Source organism: Taeniopygia guttata, chromosome 3, assembly GCF_048771995.1.
Source record: "Taeniopygia guttata chromosome 3, bTaeGut7.mat, whole genome shotgun sequence".
Classification (NCBI taxonomy): Eukaryota; Metazoa; Chordata; class Aves; order Passeriformes; family Estrildidae; genus Taeniopygia; species Taeniopygia guttata.
This window is the reverse complement of record NC_133027.1, coordinates 1080844-1100393: the sequence shown is the minus strand read 5'-3', so window position 1 is coordinate 1100393 and position 19550 is coordinate 1080844. Positions and strand designations below refer to the sequence as shown.

Below are 19550 nucleotides of genomic sequence, written 5' to 3'. Positions count from 1 at the left end.
GGACCTTAAAGATCATCCCGTTCCAACCTTGACACCTTCCAGGGTGCTCCAACCTGGCCTTGGGCATTTCCAGGGATCCAGGGATTCTCTGGGAATTCCAGCCCAGCCAGAGGAACATTCCCAGCTCTCCCAGCCTGGCATTGGATCCATCCCCATCCCGATTCTTCCTTGAGTAGGAATTCCGTGATCCAAGGGCTTCACTGGGAATTCAGAACTCCAGGAAGGATCTCCCTTCCCTTTTCCATCCCTGAATTCCATAAAAATCCCTCAGGATGGATCCTGAGTGTCCTCGATCCCAGAATCCCGGAATCGCTTGGATGGGATCCATGGACCTTCAATCCCATCCCAGGGACACTTCCACGATCTCAGGGTGATCCAAACTTTCCTTGGGCACTGCCAGGGATCCAGGGATTCTCTGGGAATTCCAGCCCAGCCAGAGGAACATTCCCGGCTCTCCCAGCCTGGCATTGGATCCATCCCCACCCCGATTCTTCCTTGAGTAGGAATTCCGTGATCCAAGGGCTTCACTGGGAATTCAGAACTCCAGGAAGGATCTCCCTTCACTTTTCCATCCCTGAATTCCATAAAAATCCCTCAGGATGGATCCTGAGTGTCCTCGATCCCAGAATCCCGGAATGGCTTGGATGGGATCCACGGACCTTCAATCCCATCCCAGGGTCACCTCCACGATCTCAGGGTGATCCAAACTTTCCTTGGGCATTTCCAGGGATCCAGGGATTCTCTGGGAATTCCAGCCCAGCCAGGAATTCCTTCCCAAGGTCCCTTTTCCCAGTGGGAGCCATTCCCTGTTGTCCTCTCCCTCCATCCCTTGTCCCCCATCCCTCTCCAGCTCTCCTGGAGCTCCTTTGGGATCGGGAATGGGCTCTTTGCACTCCCTGGATCCTTCTCCTCTCCAGCTGGACATTCCCAGTTCTCCCAGTCCTTGGAGCAGCTCCGGGGCCTCCTCTGGGCTGTCTCCAGCAGCTCCAGATCCCGATGTTGGATCCCGGAGCTGGAGCAGGTGGGAAATTCCAGGAGGAATTTCCTGTTCCTTCCTCAGCCCTCTCCAGGCACTGAGCACCTGGGAGCCGAAATTCCTGGATCCACCTGGATCCAAGAGGAGCAGGGAAGTCACCACCACGCCTGGGAATGTTTTGGATTTCCCAACAGGTCAGAAAACAGGGACAGCTGCAGGAATCCAGAGCCTCCAGTCCTGAGGAAAAGGACTGGATGATCCTTGTGGGACCGTTCCAGATCAGGGTATTCCATAGAATAAACCCAAGGAATATTTTCCAAAAGAAAAGTGCTGCTGCTCTGGCAGGACGGGAATCACGTTGTTTTCCAAACCCTGAAATCCAAATCCTGAAATCCTCATCTTGGAGGAGAAGAAGGACGTTTCCATGGGATTCGTTATTTCTTCTGGGCTGGGAATTACGGAGCAAACAAAGGAAAGGTTTTCCTGCTCCGTGTCCTGTGGGGAACCTTGGAGACAGAGCTCAGCCAGGATTGATCCGTGCTTGGAATGTGGAAAATGAGGGATGGAGGTGGAAATCTGGGAGGGGCTGGAGCTTGTCCAGGGAAAGGAACGGAGCTGGGAAGGGAATGGAGCTCCAGGAGGGGTGAGGGAGATGGGAAGAGGCTCAGCCTGGAGAAAAGGAGGCTCAGGGGGGACCTTTTCCCTCTCCACAATTCCCTGGGAAGAGCCGGAAGGGATCGGGATCTGCTCCCAGGGAGCAGGGACAGGATGAGAGGGAACGGCCACGGGGAGGTTCAGGTTGGATTTTGGGAACAATTCCTTCACATCATCAGAGCTTGGAGCCACCTGGGACGGTGGAAGGAATGGGGATGAGCTCCAAGGTCCATTCCCACCCAAAGCATTCCACGATTCCATGACCTGGATGAGGGACAGTCCCTGGTCCGTGTTTGAGTCACCAGCATGGAAACCACTGTGGGAATTCCATATGGAAAAGGCCAATTTGGGATCCCTCAGTGGCATCCCAGGAATTCCAGAGTGATGGTTCCCAAATCTTCTTCTTTCCTTATCCCGACAGAATTCCCTTGGGATGGATCCTCTCAGCTTCTCCTTTTCCCATCATCTCCACCGAGCCACAATCTGGGATCTCCCCTCTCCTAAGGTTCCACAGTTCCCAAATCTCCTTTCCTTATCCCAACAGCATTCCCTTGGGATGGATCCTCTCTCAGCTTCTCCTTTCCCATCATCTCCACCAAGCCACCATGTGGGATTTCCCCTTTCCTAAGGTTCCATGGTTCCCAAATCTCCTTCTTTCCTTATCCCGACAGCATTCCCTTGGGATGTCTCCTCTCTCAGCTTCTCCTTTTCCACCATCTCCACCAAACCACGATGTGGGATCTCCCCTCTCCCTAAGGTTCCACAGTTCCCAAATCTCCTTTCCTTATCCCAACAGAATTCCCTTGGGATGTCTCCTTTCTCAGCTTCTCCTTTTCCACCATCTCCACCAAACACTGATCTGGGATCTCCCCTCTCCCTTTCCTAAGGTTCCACAATTCCCAAATCTCCTTCTTTCCTTATCCCAACAGCATTCCCTTGGGATGGCTCCTCTCCCAGCTTCTCCTTTTTCCATCATCTCCACCGAGACACAATCTGGGATCTCCCCTCTCCCTTTTCCTAAGGTTCCACAATTCCCAAATCTCCTTTCCTTATCCCGACAGCATTCCCTTGGGATGTCTCCTCTCTTGGCTTCTCCTTTTCCACCATCTCCACTGAGCCTCGATCTGGGATCTCCCCTCTCCCTAAGGTTCCACAATTCCCAAATCTTCTTTCCTTATCCCAACAGCATTCCCTTGGGATGGCTCCTCTCTCAGCTTCTCCTTTTCCACCATCTCCACCAAGCCACGATCTGGAATCTCCCCTCTCCCCTTTCCTAAGGTTCCATGGTTCCCAAATCTCCTTCTTTCCTTATCCCAACAGCATTCCCTTGGGATGGATCCTCTCTCAGCTTCTCCTTTTCCACCATCTCCACCAAGCCACAATCTGGGATCTCCCCTCTCCCTTTTCCTAAGGTTCCACAATTCCCAAATCTTCTTTCCTTATCCCAACAGCATTCCCTTGGGATGTTTCCTCTCTCAGCTTCTCCTTTTCCCACCATCTCCACCGAGCCACGATTTGGGATCTCCCCTTTCCCTCTTCCTAAGGTTCCACAATTCCCAAATCTCCTTCTTTCCTTATCCCAACAGCATTCCCTTGGGATGGCTCCTCTCTCAGCTTCTCCTTTCCCATCATCTCCACCGAGCCACAATCTGGGATCTCCCCTTTCCTAAGGTTCCACAGTTCCCAAATCTCCTTCTTTCCTCATCCCAACACCATTCCCTTGGGATGTCTCCTCTCTCGGCTTCTCCTCTTCCCACCATCTCCACCGAGCCACAATCTGGGATCTCCCTTCTCCTTCTTCCTAAGGTTCCACAGTTCCCAAATCTCCTTTCCTTATCCCAACAGCATTCCCTTGGGATGTCTCCTCTCTCAGCTTCTCCTTTTCCACCATCTCCACCAAGCCCTGATCTGGGATCTCCCCTCTCCCCTTTCCTAAGGTTCCGTGGTTCCCAAATCTCCTTCTTTCCTTATCCCGACAGAATTCCCTTGGGATGTCTCCTCTCTTGGCTTCTCCTTTTCCACCATCTCCACCAATGATCTGGAATCTCCCCTCTCCCCTTTCCTAAGGTTCCACAGTTCCCAAATCTCCTTCTTTCCTTATCCCGACAGAATTCCCTTGGGATGGATCCTCTCTCAGCTTCTCCTTTCCCATCATCTCCACCGAGCCACAATCTGGGATCTCCCTTCTCCTTCTTCCTAAGGTTCCACAGTTCCCAAATCTCCTTCTTTCCTCATCCCAACATCATTCCCTTGGGATGGATCCTCTCTCAACTTCTCCTTTTCCATCATCTCCACCGAGCCACAATCTGGGATCTCCCCATTCCTAAGGTTCCATGGTTCCCAAATCTCCTTCTTTCCTTATCCCAACACCATTCCCTTGGGATGGATCCTCTCTCAGCTTCTCCTTTTCCACCATCTCCACCAAACACTGATCTGGGATCTCCCCTTTCCTAAGGTTCCACAGTTCCCAAATCTCCTTCTTTCCTTATCCCAGCAGCATTCCCTCTCTCAGCTTCTCCTTTTCCCACCATCTCCACCGAGCCACGATCTGGGATCTCCCCTCTCCCCTTTCCTAAGGTTCCACAGTTCCCAAATCTTCTTTCCTTATCCCAACAGCATTCCCTTGGGATGGATCCTCTCTCGGCTTCTCCTTTTCCACCATCTCCACCAAGCCCCGATCTGGGATCTCCCCTTTCCTAAGGTTCCACAGTTCCCAAATCTCCTTTCCTTATCCCGACAGCATTCCCTTGGGATGTCTCCTCTCTCGGCTTCTCCTTTTCCACCATCTCCACCAATCTGGGATCTCCCCTTTCCTAAGGTTCCACAGTTCCCAAATCTTCTTTCCTTATCCCGACAGCATTCCCTTGGGATGTCTCCTCCCTCAGCTTCTCCTTTTCCACCATCTCCACCAAGCCACGATCTGGGATCTCCCTTCTCCTTCTTTCCTAAGGTTCCACAATTCCCAAATCTCCTTCTTTCCTTATCCCAACAGAATTCCCTTGGGATGGCTCCTCTCTCGGCTTCTCCTTTTCCACCATCTCCACTGAGCCCCGATCTGGGATCTCCCCTTTCCTAAGGTTCCATGGTTCCCAAATCTCCTTCTTTCCTTATCCCAACAGCATTCCCTTGGGATGGATCCTCTCTCAGCTTCTCCTTTTCCCATCATCTCCACCGAGCCACGATTTGGGATCTCCCATTTCCCTTTCCTAAGGTTCCACAGTTCCCAAATCTCCTTCTTTCCTTATCCCGACAGCATTCCCTTGGGATGGATCCTCTCTCGGTTTCTCCTTTTCCCATCATCTCCACCAATGATCTGGGATCTTCCTTCTCCCTCTTCCTAAGAAAAACGGGAAGCAGATCCCAGCGCAGCTCCTCTGGCAGAAAATCCCTTTTCCCGTGAAATCCCGGTCCTGGTGGGTGACAATTCCCGGGATTTCCTCTCCTTTGCTCCTCAGGCTGATCGGGACGTTCCGGATGGTCCTGCAGAAGGTGGTGGCGGAAGGGCAGCTGGAGGTGACGGACACGCTCATCGACGACAACAATTCCGCCATCCAGGTGGGTCACCGAGGCCAGCGTTCCCGGAATTCCCGGATCCGCGTGTCCGTGTCTCCGCGGAAATGTGGGAACGGGGACATCGGCGTTCCTCGCCATAAAATCCCTCGGGATGGATCCTGAGTGTCCTTAATCCCACAATCCCGGAATGGTTTGGGTGGGATCCATGGACCTTCAATCCCATCCCAGGGACACTTCCCAGGATCCCAGGGTGATCCAAATCCACCCTTGGACATTCCCAGGGATTCTCTGGGAATTCCAGTCCAGCCAGGAATTCCTTCCCAAGATCCCAAAATCCCAAGCTCCCCTTTCCCACTGGGAATTCCATTCCCTGGCTCCTGCCCCTCCAGCCCTTCCCCAAATTCCAGCTCTCCCGGAGCCCCTTGGGGATCGGGAAGCGGCTCCAAGGATTCCCTGGATCCTTCCCTGATCCAGGGGAACATTCCCGGCTCTCCCAGCCCTGGGAGCTTGGGGCGGGATCTTGGGAAGGAATTCCCGACTATGGAAACAAAGGGAGCTGCTCTGGAAATGGGATCCTCATCCTCATCTCCACAAGGACGGAATTCCGTCTGGGAATGGTGGGAATTCCACGGCTGGGCTGGAATTCCCAGAGAAATTCTGGCTGCCCCTGGATCCCTTGGAGTGTCCAAGGCTTGGAGCAGCCCGGGGCCGTGGGAAGTGTCAGGGTTGGAATGAGATGGGATTTGAAGCCTTTTCCCACCCAAACCAGTCTGGGATCCCTGGATTCCATCCCATTCCCACCAGGAACTACGTTCCCACCAGGAATTTGGGAGGATTCCATTTCCATCCATTGATTTTCCCCTCTCTGCCTTTTGTGACACAGAACGATCCCAAAAATACGGGATTTTCCTCCCTTGGAGAGCGATTTCCATCAGGCAACTTCCCAAAAAACCAGAGAGCAGCTGGAATTATTTTTCGCACGCACATCCTGGAATTTCCCCTCCCTCCTCTGGGCTGAATTCCTGGTTTTTATTGGATCCGCTCCCTCTATCCCACCCCCGGGAGAAGCCGCTTAATGAAATCCTGCTTTTCTCTGTGCTAATTCCAAGAATTCCGCTGATCCGCCCCTGTCCCTGGTGCTGGATGAGGCAGCGGATTCCCGGGAAAAGGACGGGGGTGGTTGATTTTTTAATGGAAGCTCCGGGCTTGGATATCGGGATCAGAAACAGCCGCGTTCCCAAACTCCGTTTCCATGGGAAACGGCTCCCGGGAGATGGAAAAGCAGCGAGGGAACAGCGGGAGATTTTCCATCAGGATGGGGGATCGGGATGGGATCTTGGGGGGGTTCCACATCCTGCTTTTCCCAAAGGTTGTGGGAATTATGGAATGAGATGCCTCAGGGATTTTTCCGTGTGATCCAAGGGTTTGGGAAAACAGAGTTGGAGGCCACGGAGCTGCTCCAAGAGCCGGGAATGTTCCCCTGGATCAGGGAAGGATCCAGGGAATCCTTGGAGCCGCTTCCCGATCCCCAAGGGGCTCCGGGGGAGCTGGAATTTGGGGAAGGGCTGGAGGGACAGGAGCCAGGGAATGGAATTCCCAGTGGGAAAGGGGAGCTTGGGATTTTGGGATCTGGGGAAGGAATTCCCGGCTGGGCTGGAATTCCCAGAGAATCCCTGGCAGTGCCCAAGGGTGGATTTGGATCACCCTGGGATCCTGGGAAGTGTCCCTGGGATGGGATTGAAGGTCCATGGATCCCATCCCAAACCATTCCAGGATTCTGGGATCGAGGACACTCAGGATCCATCCTGAGGGATTTTATGGAATTTGGGGATGGAAAAGTGAAGGGAGACCCTTCCTGGAGTCCCGAATTCCCAGTGAAGCTCCTGGATCCCAAAATTCCTTCTCCAGGAGGAATCGGGATGGGGATGGATCCAATGCCAGGCTGGGAGAGCCGGGAATGTTCCCCTGGATCAGGGAAGGATCCAGGGAATCCTTGGAGCCGCTTCCCGATGCCAAAGGGGCTCCAGGAGAGCTGGAATTTGGGGAAGGGCTGGAGGGGCAGGAGCCAGGGAATGGAATTCCCAGCGGGAAAGGGGAGTTGGGATTTTGGGATATGGGGCAGGAATTCCCGGCTGGGCTGGAATTCCCAGAGAATCCCTGGATCCCTGGGAATGTCCAAGGGTGGATTTGGATCACCCCGGGATCCTGGGAAGTGTCCCTGGGATGGGATTGGAGCTCCATGGATCCCATCCCAAACCATTCCGGGATTCTGGGATCAAGGACACTCAGGATCCATCCTGAGGGATTTTATGGAATTTGGGGATGGAAAAGGGAAGGGAGACCCTTCCTGGAGTCCCAAATTCCCAGTGAAGCCCCTGGATCCCAAAATTCCTTCTCCAGGAGGAATCGGGATGGGGATGGATCCAATGCCAGGATGGGAGAGCCGGGAATGTTCCCCTGGATCAGGGAGTGATCCAGGGAATCCTTGGAGCCGCTTCCCGATCCCAAAGGGGCTCCAGGAGAGCTGGAATTTGGGGAAGGGCTGGAGGGGCAGGAGCCAGGGAATGGAATTCCCAGTGGGAAAGGGGAGTTGGGATTTTGGGATCTGGGGCAGGAATTCCTGGCTGGGCTGGAATTCCCAGAGAATCCCTGGGAATGTCCAAGGGTGGGTTTGGATCACCCCGGGATCGTGGGAAGTGTCCCTGGGATGGGATTGAAGGTCCATGGATCCCATCCCAAACCATTCCGGGATTCTGGGATCAAGGACACTCAGGATCCATCTGGAGGGATTTTTATGGAATTCAGGGATGGAAAAGTTAAGGGAGATCCTTCCTGGAGTCCCAAATTCCCAGTGAAGCCCCTGGATCCCAAAATTCCTTCTCCAGGAGGAATCAGGATGGGGATGGATCCAGTGCCAGGCTGGGAGAGCCGGGAATGTTCCCCTGGATCAGGGAAGGATCCAGGGAATCCTTGGAGCCTTTTCCAGAGGGAAAGGAGAGCTGGAATTTGGGGAAGGGCTGGAGGGGCAGGAGCCAGGGAATGGAATTCCCAGTGGGAAAGGGGAGTTGGGATTTTGGGATTTTGGGAAGGAATTCCTGGCTGGGCTGGAATTCCCAGAGAATCCTCAAGCAGCAGGAAAAAAAATCCGTAAAAAATCAATTTAAAATCCCCAGGAAAAATCAAAATTTCTCCTTCTTCGTCTTCTCTCCCATTCCAGCGGGAATTTGTTATTCCCAGTGGGAATTTTTCCAGCCCACGGCCCCTAATTGCCATTCCAAGGTTTGATCCCACTCATCCCACACATTTCACGTTGTCGCATCCCGAATTTTCCTGCCTTGAAAGGATTTTTTAACTCCTAAATCTAACTGGAAAAAGGAGATTTTAACCCCCAGAATCTGAAAATGTGGAAAAAATGAACATTGGAACTGTGATCTCGGTTTTCTTCCTCATTTTTAGATTTTTTTGGGATTTTTTGGGATTTTTTTGGGATTTTTTGGGGGTTTTTTTTGGTTTTTTTCTGGTTTTTTGGGGGATTTTTTGGATTTTTTGGGGTTTTTTCTGGTTTTTTGGGGGTTTTTTGGGGTTTTTTTTGGGGATTTTTCTGTTTTTTTGGGGGGATTTTTGGGGTTTTTTGGGGATTTTTTCTGTTTTTTTGGGGGGTTTTTTGGGGTTTTTTGGTTTTTTTTCTGGTTTTTTGGGGGGTTTTTTGGGGTTTTTTTGGGATTTTTTCTGGTTTTTTGGAGAGTTTTTTTGGGGTTTTTTGGGATTTTTTCTGGTTTTTTGGGGTTTTTTTTGGGGTTTTTTTGGGGTTTTTTGGGGTTTTTTTCTGGTTTTTTGGGGGTTTTTTTGGGTTATTTTTGGATTTTTTCTGGATTTTTGAGGTTTTTTTGGGGTTTTTTTTGGCGGTATTTTGGGTTTTCTTCTGGTTTTTTGGGGGTTTTTTTGGGGATTTTTTCTGGTTTTTTGGGGGTTTTTTTGGGATTTTTTCTGGTTTTTTGTGGGGTTTTTTGGGGTTTTTTTGGGGTTTTTTCTGGTTTTTGGGGGGTTTTTTTGGGTTTTTTTTGGGATTTTTTCTGGTTTTTTGTGGGTTTTTTGTGGGTTTTTTGGGGGTTTTTTGGGTTTTTTTCTGTTTTTTTGGGGGTTTTATTTGGGTTTTTTTCTGGTTTTTTGGGGTTTTTTTTGGGGTTTTTTTGGGATTTTTTCTGGTTTTTTGGGGTTTTTTTGGGGTTTTTTTTGGGTTTTTTTCTGGTTTTTTTCTGGTTTTTTGGGGTTTTTTTCTGGTTTTTTGGGTTTTTTTGGGGTTTTTTTGGGGGTTTTTTTCTGGTTTTTTGGGGGTTTTTTTTGGGTTTTTTTGGGATTTTTTTCTGGTTTTTTGTGGGTTTTTTGGGGTTTTTTTTGGGATTTTTTCTGGTTTTTTGGGGGTTTTTTGGGTTTTTTTCTGGTTTTTTGGGGTTTTTTTTGGGGTTTTTTTTGGGGTTTTTTGGGGTTTTTTTCAGGTTTTTTGTGGGTTTTTTGGGGGTTTTTTTGGGATTTTTTCTGGTTTTTTGTGGGTTTTTTTGGGGTTTTTTGGGGTTTTTTTTTACATTCTCCAATAGCTTTGGGTGGAAAATTAGGTGTGATTGACTCAGATTCTTTTTTTTAACAAAAAATAAAAAGATAAATCAATCAAAACCTCCCTCAGATATTTGGGGGGGAAGGTTTTGATTAAAAAATAAGATAGAAACTTGATAAATAAGAGAATTAATTGGAAAATAAGATTGAAAAAATAAGATAAATCAGTTAAAACCTTCCCCCAGAGCTGGGATTGGGGGGGAAGGTTTTGATTGAAAAATAAGATTAAAAATTGAAAAATAAATAATCAAAAAACAAGATTAAAAAATAAAATTAAAAATTGAAAACAGTAAATAATTTAAAAGTAAGATTGAAAAATAAAATTAAAAATTAAAAACAGTAAATAATTTAAAAGTAAGATTGAAAAATAAGATTTAAAAAATTGAAAAATAAGATAAATAATTGAAAAATCAGATGGAAAAATAAAGATTAATCAATCAAAACCTTCCCCCAGAGCTGAGTGGGGGGGAAGGTTTTGATTGAAAAATAAGATTAAAAAATTGAAAAATAAATAATCAAAAAACAAGGTTGAAAAATAAAAATTAAAAATTGAAAACAGTAAATAATTTAAAAGTAAGATTGAAAAATAAGATTAAAAAATTGAAAAATAAATAATCAAAAAGCAAGATTGAAAAATAAAATTTAAAAAAATTGAAAACAGTAAATAATTTAAAAGTAAGATTAAAAAATAAGATTAAAAAATTGAAAAAGAAGATAAATAATTGAAAAATCAGATAAAAAATAAAAAGATTAATCAATCAAAACCTTCCCCCAGAGCTGGGATTGAGGGGAAGGTTTTGATTGAAAAATAAGATTAAAAATTGAAAAATAAATAATTAAAAAACAAGATTGAAAAATAAATAATCAAAAAACAAGACTGAAAAATAAAATTAAAAATTGAAAACAGTAAATAATTTAAAAGTAAGATTGAAAAATAAGATTAAAAATTGAAAACAGTAAATAATTTAAAAGTAAGATTGAAAATTATGGTTAAAAAAATGAAAAATAAGATAAATAATTGAAAAATCAGATGGAAAAAAAAAAGTTTAATCAATTAAAACCTTCCCCCAGGGCTGCACTGAGTCACCCTTTGGTTGTCACATGTGCATCTCCTCTTAAACATTTTTTAAAATATAAAAATATTGTTTTTATAATATAAAGATATAAATATAAATATATAAATAAAAATATTAAAAATATTAAAAATATAGAAATATAAATAAAATTATTAAAAATAATATAAATATAAATATAAATATAAATACAAATATAAATATAAATATAAATATAAATATAAATATAAATATAAATATAAATATAGATATAAATATAAATATAGATATAAATATAAATATAAATATAAATATAAATATAAATATAAATATAAATATAAATATAAATATAAATATAAATATAAATATAAATATAAAGATAAATATAAAGATAAATATAAAGATAAATATAAATATAAATTATAAATATAAATTATAAATATAAACATAAATTATAAATTATAAATATAAATGTAAATGTAAATATAAGTATAAGTATAAATATAAATATAAATATAAATAGAAATAGAAATAGAAATAGAAATAGAAATGTAAATATAAATATAAATATAAATATAGTTATAGATATAAATATAAATATAAATATAAATATAAATATAAATATAAATATAGATATAAATATAAATATAAATATAAATATAAATATAAATATACTGTAAATGTAAATATAAATATATAAATTAAAAATATTAAAAAATATATATATTTTATATATTTTTAATTTTTATATAAAATATTTTTTAAAAAATGAAGCATTTTCTCTTTTTTTTCTATCTTTTTCCCCCCTTTCTTTCTCTTTCTCTTTCTCTTTTTTTTCTTCTTTTTATCTTTTTTTTTTTTTGTTTTTTATCTAAAACCCGTTGCTTTTGAAGCGAAAATTACAGATAATTTCTCCATGGAAGCAGAGTGGAGGTGGAAAATTGCTTTTTTCTTGTGCTTTTATCTCGGCAGCCGCTGATGGATTTTCAAAAGAGATTTTTTAGGAGAAAAAAATGAAATATTTTAGGGAGGAAAAAAGATTTTAAGGTGAAAAATTGAAATATTTTAGGGAGAAAAAAGGAAATATTTTAGGGGTAAAAATATTTTAAGGTGAAAAAATAGAAGATTTTAGGGGGAAAAAAGGAAATGTTTTAGGGAGAAAAAAAAGGTTTTAAGGAGGAAAAAAATTGAAATATTTTAGGGAGAAAAAAAGATTTTACGGAGAAAAAAGGAAATATTTTAGTGAGGAAAAAAGATTTTAAGGAAAAAAGATAGAAACTGATAAACGTCAGAGATAGAAACCAATAAACGTCAGAGATAGAAACTGATAAACGTCAGAAATTAAATGTGATAAACATCTGAGATAACTGATAAACATCTGAGATAAAAACTGATAAATGTCAGAGATAAAAACTGATAAGTGTCAGATATAAAAACCAATAAACATCTGAGATAAAAACTGATAAACATCTGAGATAAAAACCGATAAACATCTGAGATAAAAACTGATAAACGTCTGAGATAAAAACCGATAAACGTCAGATATAAAAACAGATAATGTCTGAGATAAAAACCGATAAACATCTGAGATAAAAATTGATAAACATCTGAGATAAAAATCGATAAATGTCTGAGATAAAAACCGATAAACGTCTGAGATAAAAATTGATAAACGTCTGAGATAACTGATAAACATCTGAGATAAAAACCAATAAACGTCTGATATAAAAACAGATGAACATCTGAGATAACTGATAAATGTCTGAGATAACTGATAAACGTCTGAGATAAATAAAAACTGATAAACGTCAGAGATAAAAACCGATAAATGTCTGAGATAAAAACTGATAAACATCTCAGGTAGATAAAAACTGATAAACGTCAGAGATAAAAACCGATAAACATCTGAGATAAAAACTGATAAATGTCTGAGATAACAAGTGATGAATGTTGGAGATAAAATGTGATAAACGTCAGATATAAAAACTGATAAACGTCTGAGATAAAAACTGATAAATGTCTGAGATAAAAACCGATAAGCGTCTGAGATAACTGATAAACATCTGAGATAAAAACTGATAAACATCTGAGATAAAAACTGATAAACGTCAGAGATAAAAACTGATAATTGTCAGATATAAAAACTGATAAACATCAGATATAAAAATGGATAAATGTCTGAGATAAAAACTGATGAACGTCTGAGATAAAAATGGATGAACATCAGAGATAAAAACGGATGAACATCTGAGATAGATAAAAACCGATAAACGTCAGAGATAAAAACTGATAAACATCTGAGATAAAAACTGATAAACATCAGAAATAAAATGTGATAAATGTCAGAGATAAAATGTGATAAACGTCTGAGATAAAAACTGATAAACATCTGAGATAAAAACCGATAAGTGTCAGAGATAAAAACTGATAAATGTCTGAGATAAAAACTGATAAACGTCTGAGATAAAAAATGATAAATGTCAGAGGTAAAAACTGATAAACGTCAGAGATAAAAACTGATAAACGTCTGAGATAAAAACTGATAAATATCTGAGATAGATAAAAACCGATAAACGTCAGAGATAAAAACTGATAAACGTCAGAGATAACAAGTGATGAACGTTGGAGATAAAACTGATAAACGTCAGAGATAAAAACTGATAAATGTCAGATATAAAAACTGATAAACGTCAGATATAAAATTGGATAAATGTCTGAGATAAAAACTGATAAACGTCTGAGATAACTGATAAACATCTCAGGTAGATAAAAACTGATAAACGTCAGATATAAAATTGGATAAACATCTGGGGTAACTGATAAACGTCTGAGATAAAAACTGATAAACGTCAGAGATAAAAACTGATAAATGTCAGATATAAAACTGATAAACATCAGATATAAAAACTGATAAATCTCTGAGATAAAAACTGATAAACATCAGATATAAAAACGAATAATTTCTGAGATAAAAACTGATAAACGTCAGAGATAAAAACCGATAAACGTCTGAGATAAAACCCGATAAACGTCTGAGATAAAAACTGATAAACATCTGAGAAAACTGATAAATGTCAGAGATAAAAACTGATAATATCTGAGATAACTGATAAATGTCTGAGATAAAAACTGATAAATGTCTGAGATAGATGATAAACATCTGAGATTAAAACCGATAAAAATCTGAGTCCCAGCCCAAAATTCCATCTCCCATTTAATCCCCACCTTGGCAGAAGAAAAGGAGCGGAGGTTCCTCATCCAGGAACGGAGGAACTTTGGGACCGGCGAGGCTGGAACCCCCAAGGGCCGATGCTCTTCCCAGATTTTGGATTTCCCGGGATATTCCACAAGCGCTGAGGGCATCTCCGTGTCTTTCAGACCAGCATCTCCATCGAGATCCGCTACCAGGCTCTGGGTGGGACGGTGGGCACCTGGAGTGACAAGGAGTTCCTGGAGACCCCCAGCGAGCACTCGGAGGGAGATGGGACATATTCCTTGGAGACCGATGGTCTCCTGTCCGGCCACCGGCACGGTTCCGACGTTCCTCCTGGGAAATCCAACCAGCAACCCTCGGAGAGGAGCTTCAGGAGGTACAAGGGGACATGGAGATCGTGGATGTGGGATTGTGGGGGGATTGGGAGGGTTTGGAATGTCAGGAGCTGCTCCAAGGGGCATCTCCTGCCCTTGGAGGATCCATGGAGCAGCTCCAGATGAGGTAGGATCCAGGTGGCCTCCAGCAGCTTCTGGTGCTCTGGAACAGAGCTGAACTTCCAGGATTGAAAAGTTTGGAGGGAAAGTGTCATTCCATCCTGATCCTGAGGAGATAAAAGGTCTGGAAAGGGGTCAGGGCTCACTGGTGGATCCATGGAACAGCTCCAGGTGAGGGTGACATCCAGGTGGCCTCCAGCAGGTCTTGGTGCTCTGGAACAGAGCTGAACTTCCAGGATTGTAGCACATGGACAGGAAGAATCATTCCATCCTGATCCCGAGGGGATGGAAGGTCAGGGTTCACTGGTGGATCCATGGAACATCTCCAGGTGAGGGTGGGATCCAGGTGTGCTCCAGCAGCTTCTGGTGCTCTGGGACAGAGCTGAACTTCCAGGATTGAAAAGCTTGGAGGGAAAGTGTCATTCCATCCTGATCTTGAGGGGATGGAAGGTCTGGAAAGTGGTCAGGGCTCACTGGTGGATCCATGGAACATCTCCAGGTGAGGGTGGGACCCCGGTGGCCTCCAGCAGGTCCTGGTGCTCTGGGACAGAGCTGAACTTCCAGGATTGTAGCACATGGGCAGGAAGAATCATTCCATCCTCATCCCGAGGGGCTGAAAGGTCAGGGCTCACTGATGCATCCATGGAACAGCTCCAGGTGAGGGTGGGATCCAGGTGGCCTCCAGCAGCTCCTGGTGCTCCACCACACCTGGAGAGAGCTGAACTTCCAGGATTGTAGCACATGGACAGGAAGAATCATTCCATCCTCATCCCAAAAGGTCTGGATGAAGGTCAGGGCTCACTGGTGGATCCATGGAACATCTCCAGGTGAGGGTGGGATCCAGGTGGCCTCCAGCAGCTTCTGGTGCTCTGGAACAGAGCTGAACTTCCAGGATTTAAAAGCTTGGAGAGAAAGTGTCATTCCATCCTGATCCCAAGGAGATGAAAGTTCTGGAAGGAGGTCAGGGCTCACTGGTGGATCCATGGAACATTTCCAGGTGAGGGTGGGACCCAGGTGGCCTCCAGCAGGTCTTGATGCTCCACCACACCTGGAGAGAGCTGAACTTCCCAGGGTTGTAGCACATGGACAGGAACCATCATTCCATCCTGATCCTGAGGGGATGGAAGGTCTGGATGGAGGTCAGGGCTCACTGGTGGATCCATGGAACATCTCCAGGTAAGGGTGGGACCCAGGTGGCCTCCAGCAGGTCCTGGTGCTCTGGGACAGAGCTGAACTTCCAGGATTGAAAAGCTTGGAGAGAAAGTGTCATTCCATCCTGATCCCGAGGGGATGAAAGGTCTGGATGAGGGTCAGGGCTCACTGGTGGATCCATGGAGCAGCTCCAGGTGAGGGTGGGATCCAGGTGGCCTCCAGCAGCTTCTGGTGCTCTGGGACAGATCTGGACTTCCAGGATTGTAGCACATGGAGGGAAAGTGTCATTCCATCCTGATCCTGAGGGGATGGAAGTTCTGGAAGGGGGTCAGGGCTCACTGGTGGATCCATGGAACATTCCCAGATGAGGGTGGGATCCAGGTGACCTCCAGCAGGTCCTGGTGCTCTGGGACAGAGCTGAACTTCCAGGATTTAAAAGTTTGCGGGAAAGTGTCATTCCATCCTGATCCCAAAGGGGATGAAGGGTCTGGAAGGGGGTCAGGGCTCACTGGTGGATCCATGGAACATTCCCAGGTGATGGTGGGATCCAGGTGGCCACAGCAGCTTCTGGTGCTCTGGGACAGAGCTGAACTTCCAGGATTGAAAAGCTTGGAGGGAAAGTGTCATTCCATCCTGATGCCGAGGGGATGGAAGGTCTGGAAAGAGGTCAGGGCTCGCTGGTGGATCCATGGAACAGCTCCAGGTGAGGGTGGCATCCAGGTGGCTTCCAGCCACGAGGGGATTCATGGAATGCTAAGGAGGCTTTTCAGGCAGCTTTTCACAGTTTTTGGAGTTGTGCTGTCCAGGAGGGGCTTTGTCCATGAGTTCCCACTCCGGGAGTTCTTGAATCCATTGGAAAAAGGAACAGTTGGAATGGGGGGACATCAAAGCTCTGAAGATGCTGGAATTCTTCAGGAATGAGACGGAGATGGAAGGGAGACTCTGGAAGTGGGAGGGGTGGACAGCGAAGGTGGAGCTGGGTCCTGGTGTCACCCACGTTCTCTCAGGAACACCACATTCCCTGTCTGCTCCTCACGGATCCACCACTTCCGTGGTGAGGGATAAGGGAGGGAAATATTCCCAAATCCCGGAATATCAGAACGCTTCCGGCTGGAAAATCCCTCTGAGAGCACCGAGTCCAAACATTCCCCAGCGCTGCCAAATCCCTAAATCCACGCAGGAGCCCAGCCTGGAGATGTGAATCCAACCAGAGCTCTGTGAATCAGCTGCTCCTTCCATCCCACTTCCCCCGCTCAGGGGAAATCCCATTTTGGCCCACATTCCATCTGGGATTAGCACTTTATTGCGGCCAAAAAAAGGGAAAAACTGCTTTTCCCCCACTGATCGGAGAATATCTCGTTAATTGTTCACATCCCTCCAAGACAGTTCATTAACTGTGGGAATTGGGCTGAATCCAGGGAAATTTGAAACAAATTTAAGTGTGGTATCGTTTAATTTCCTGGCTCAGCGAGCCGGGATGAGGCGGAGCGGGAATGTGGCGATGGATTGAAAAGGTGAAATCCGGGCAGGGAGGCAGGAATGGCACAGCTGGAAGAGGAGGTGTGAAAAAAGGGGATTTGAGAAGCCAGGTGTCAGCTGAGGAAGGCAGGAGCCTCCCCTGAAATGGAAAATGGAAAATGGAAAAATTCCCTCCCTCTGAATTATTATAATTTGGAAATTAAGGGGCTTTCAGGAAAAGATATGGGAGCGGGAGTAACAGTTATTTATTAGGAAAATTAAAAATACAAATGCAATAGTACAAACAAACAAAACCCAACACTGGCAGTCAGAACCTGGCAGGCTGTGGGGCAGGGAGGTGGCAGCAGCCCCATCCCAGGGTGGCTCAGCCCTCCTGCAGTGCCAGCTGTGCTTCTGCTGGAGCAGGATCCTGCACAAGGGGGGAGTTTTCCTCTGGAGCTCCAGGGCTGGGGGAGATGGGCCTGGGCTCCTCTGGGAATGCAGTGGGGAAGGAAGAAAGCTGCTCCTCTGGGAATGCAGTGGGGAGAAAGCTGCTCCTCTGGGAATGCAGTGGGGAAGGAAGAAAGCTGCTCCTCTGGGAATGCAGTGGGGAGAAAGCTGCTCCTCTGGGAATGCAGTGGGGCAAAGGCTGCTGTGGTATCCCAAAATCTCAGATTGTATCCAGGTAGGAATTTCTTGGCTGTTCCTCTGGGCAGAGCCTCTCCCTGTGGGATGATGGAATTTTCTCAGCCATGCAGGGACACTCAGTGGCCCATGAACAGGAGATAATTAATAATTAATGGCCCATGAACAGAAGATAATTAATAATCAATGACCCATGATCAGAAGATAATTAATAATTATGGCCCATTAACATAAGATATCTCCTGGAGGGACGATGGGTTGTGAAAGAGATAAAGAAAATGAACAGAACTGCCCCACCCACATCTGAAAGATGGAAATAGAACACAAATCTTGCAAACCAGGACAGGGATCAGGCTGGCTGGGACGGGATATCCGAGTCCTGCCTGTGCCACTGGAATTTCGGGATGCAAGGAGAACAATGGATGCTCCAATCCCTCATGGAAGTGTCCAAGGAAAGGTTGGATGGGGTTTGGAGCAACCTGGGATATTTTAAAGTGTCCCTGCCCCTGGCAGAGGTGGGACTGGATGGGATTTAAGGTTGCTTCCCACCTAAACCAGTCTGGGATTCCAGGGAATTGGAGGATACTGCTGGGATGGCTCCGGGATGGGGTTTCCGGTTTCTCATCAGATGAATCCTGTGGGATGCTGCTCTATGGGATGAAAGCAGAAAATCAGGGATGCATTGAGAGCTCAGAGCCCCTTCCCGATCCCAAAGGGGCTCCAGGAGAGCTGGAATTTGGGGAAGGGCTGGAGGGCCAGGAGCCAGGGAATGGAATTCCCAGTGGGAAAAGGGAGCTTGGGATTTTGGGATCTTGGGCAGGAATTCCCGGCTGGGAGGGTGGACAGGGTGTGGGCTGGAATTCCCAGAGGAACCATGGCTGCCCCATTTTAGGAAGAGTTGTGGAATTGCCGAGCGTGGGGTGCGCAGAGCCGTGTCCTGGGTGTATACTGGGAACAATTCCTTCCTGGAAAGGGCTGCCCATCCCTGGCACAGGGAAGGACTGGAGCCCCCATCCCCGGTGGCATTTCAAATCCCTGTGGATGTGTCCCTTGGGGACATGGATCAGGGGTGGCCTGGGCAGTGCTGGGGGTGGTAGGACTCGGAGAGCTTTCCCAACCCAAAGTGATTCCACGATTTTGGAATGCTGAATCCCGGGAAGGGCCGGGCTGATGTTTGTGGTGTTCCCACCAGGATGGAAGAGGACGAGCTGTATTTCCACAGCGAGGATGAGCTCCTGGGAGAGGGGGATTCCCTGAGCCAGGGATCCCTGGACACGAGGTAGGGAGAGGCTCTGCAGTGCTGTGCTGCTCCGTGCCTTTTCCCGATGGATCTCCCACAGGAATTGTCCCTGAGTTCCCATTCCTGGGCTGCTGGTGGGGAGGAGAAGTGATGGAACAGCCAGAAAAGCAGCCTTGGAATGGGATTCCGGGTGGAGATCGGGATACAGGCTGGGACACTGCTGTGCTTTTGAGGTGCCCTTCTGTCTCCATGTCCTGTTCCCAGATCCCAGGATCAGCCATTCCCACGGGAATGAGCTCCCTGCGTGTGCATGGAAGTTTGTTTGCTGTGGTTTTTCTCAGAGTGACCAAAGAGTTTTGGGAAGGAGCCAAAGAAGGGAATTTCAGGTAAAATCCCAAGGATCGTCCCAGGAGGAGCTCAGCCACAGGAAGGAGCATTTTGGGAAAAGCTCCTCAATTCCTGTGGGATAAGGGATGGCAGGAAGGATGTGGAGGGGCTCATTGTGACAGGATTTGACCCTGGCTCTGCCTTGGATAGGGTG

The 19550-nt window shown here is 45.7% G+C and overlaps 1 protein-coding gene across 3 annotated transcripts in view; it reads left to right on the top strand.

Moving 5' to 3' along the window:
- OTOF (otoferlin) overlaps nucleotides 1–19550 on the top strand; it is a 149710-nt gene that overhangs the window by 24916 nt on the left and 105244 nt on the right. For 2 of the 3 annotated variants that reach the window (XM_072926214.1, XM_072926213.1), the window contains exons 4-5: nucleotides 5086–5185; nucleotides 14185–14396. In XM_072926214.1, the coding sequence (XP_072782315.1) occupies nucleotides 5086–5185; nucleotides 14185–14396 (312 nt within the window). Of the gene's footprint in view, nucleotides 1–5085; nucleotides 5186–14184; nucleotides 14397–18961; nucleotides 19049–19550 lie in introns of all 3 variants that reach the window. The other variant, XM_072926216.1, reaches the window with a different exon arrangement.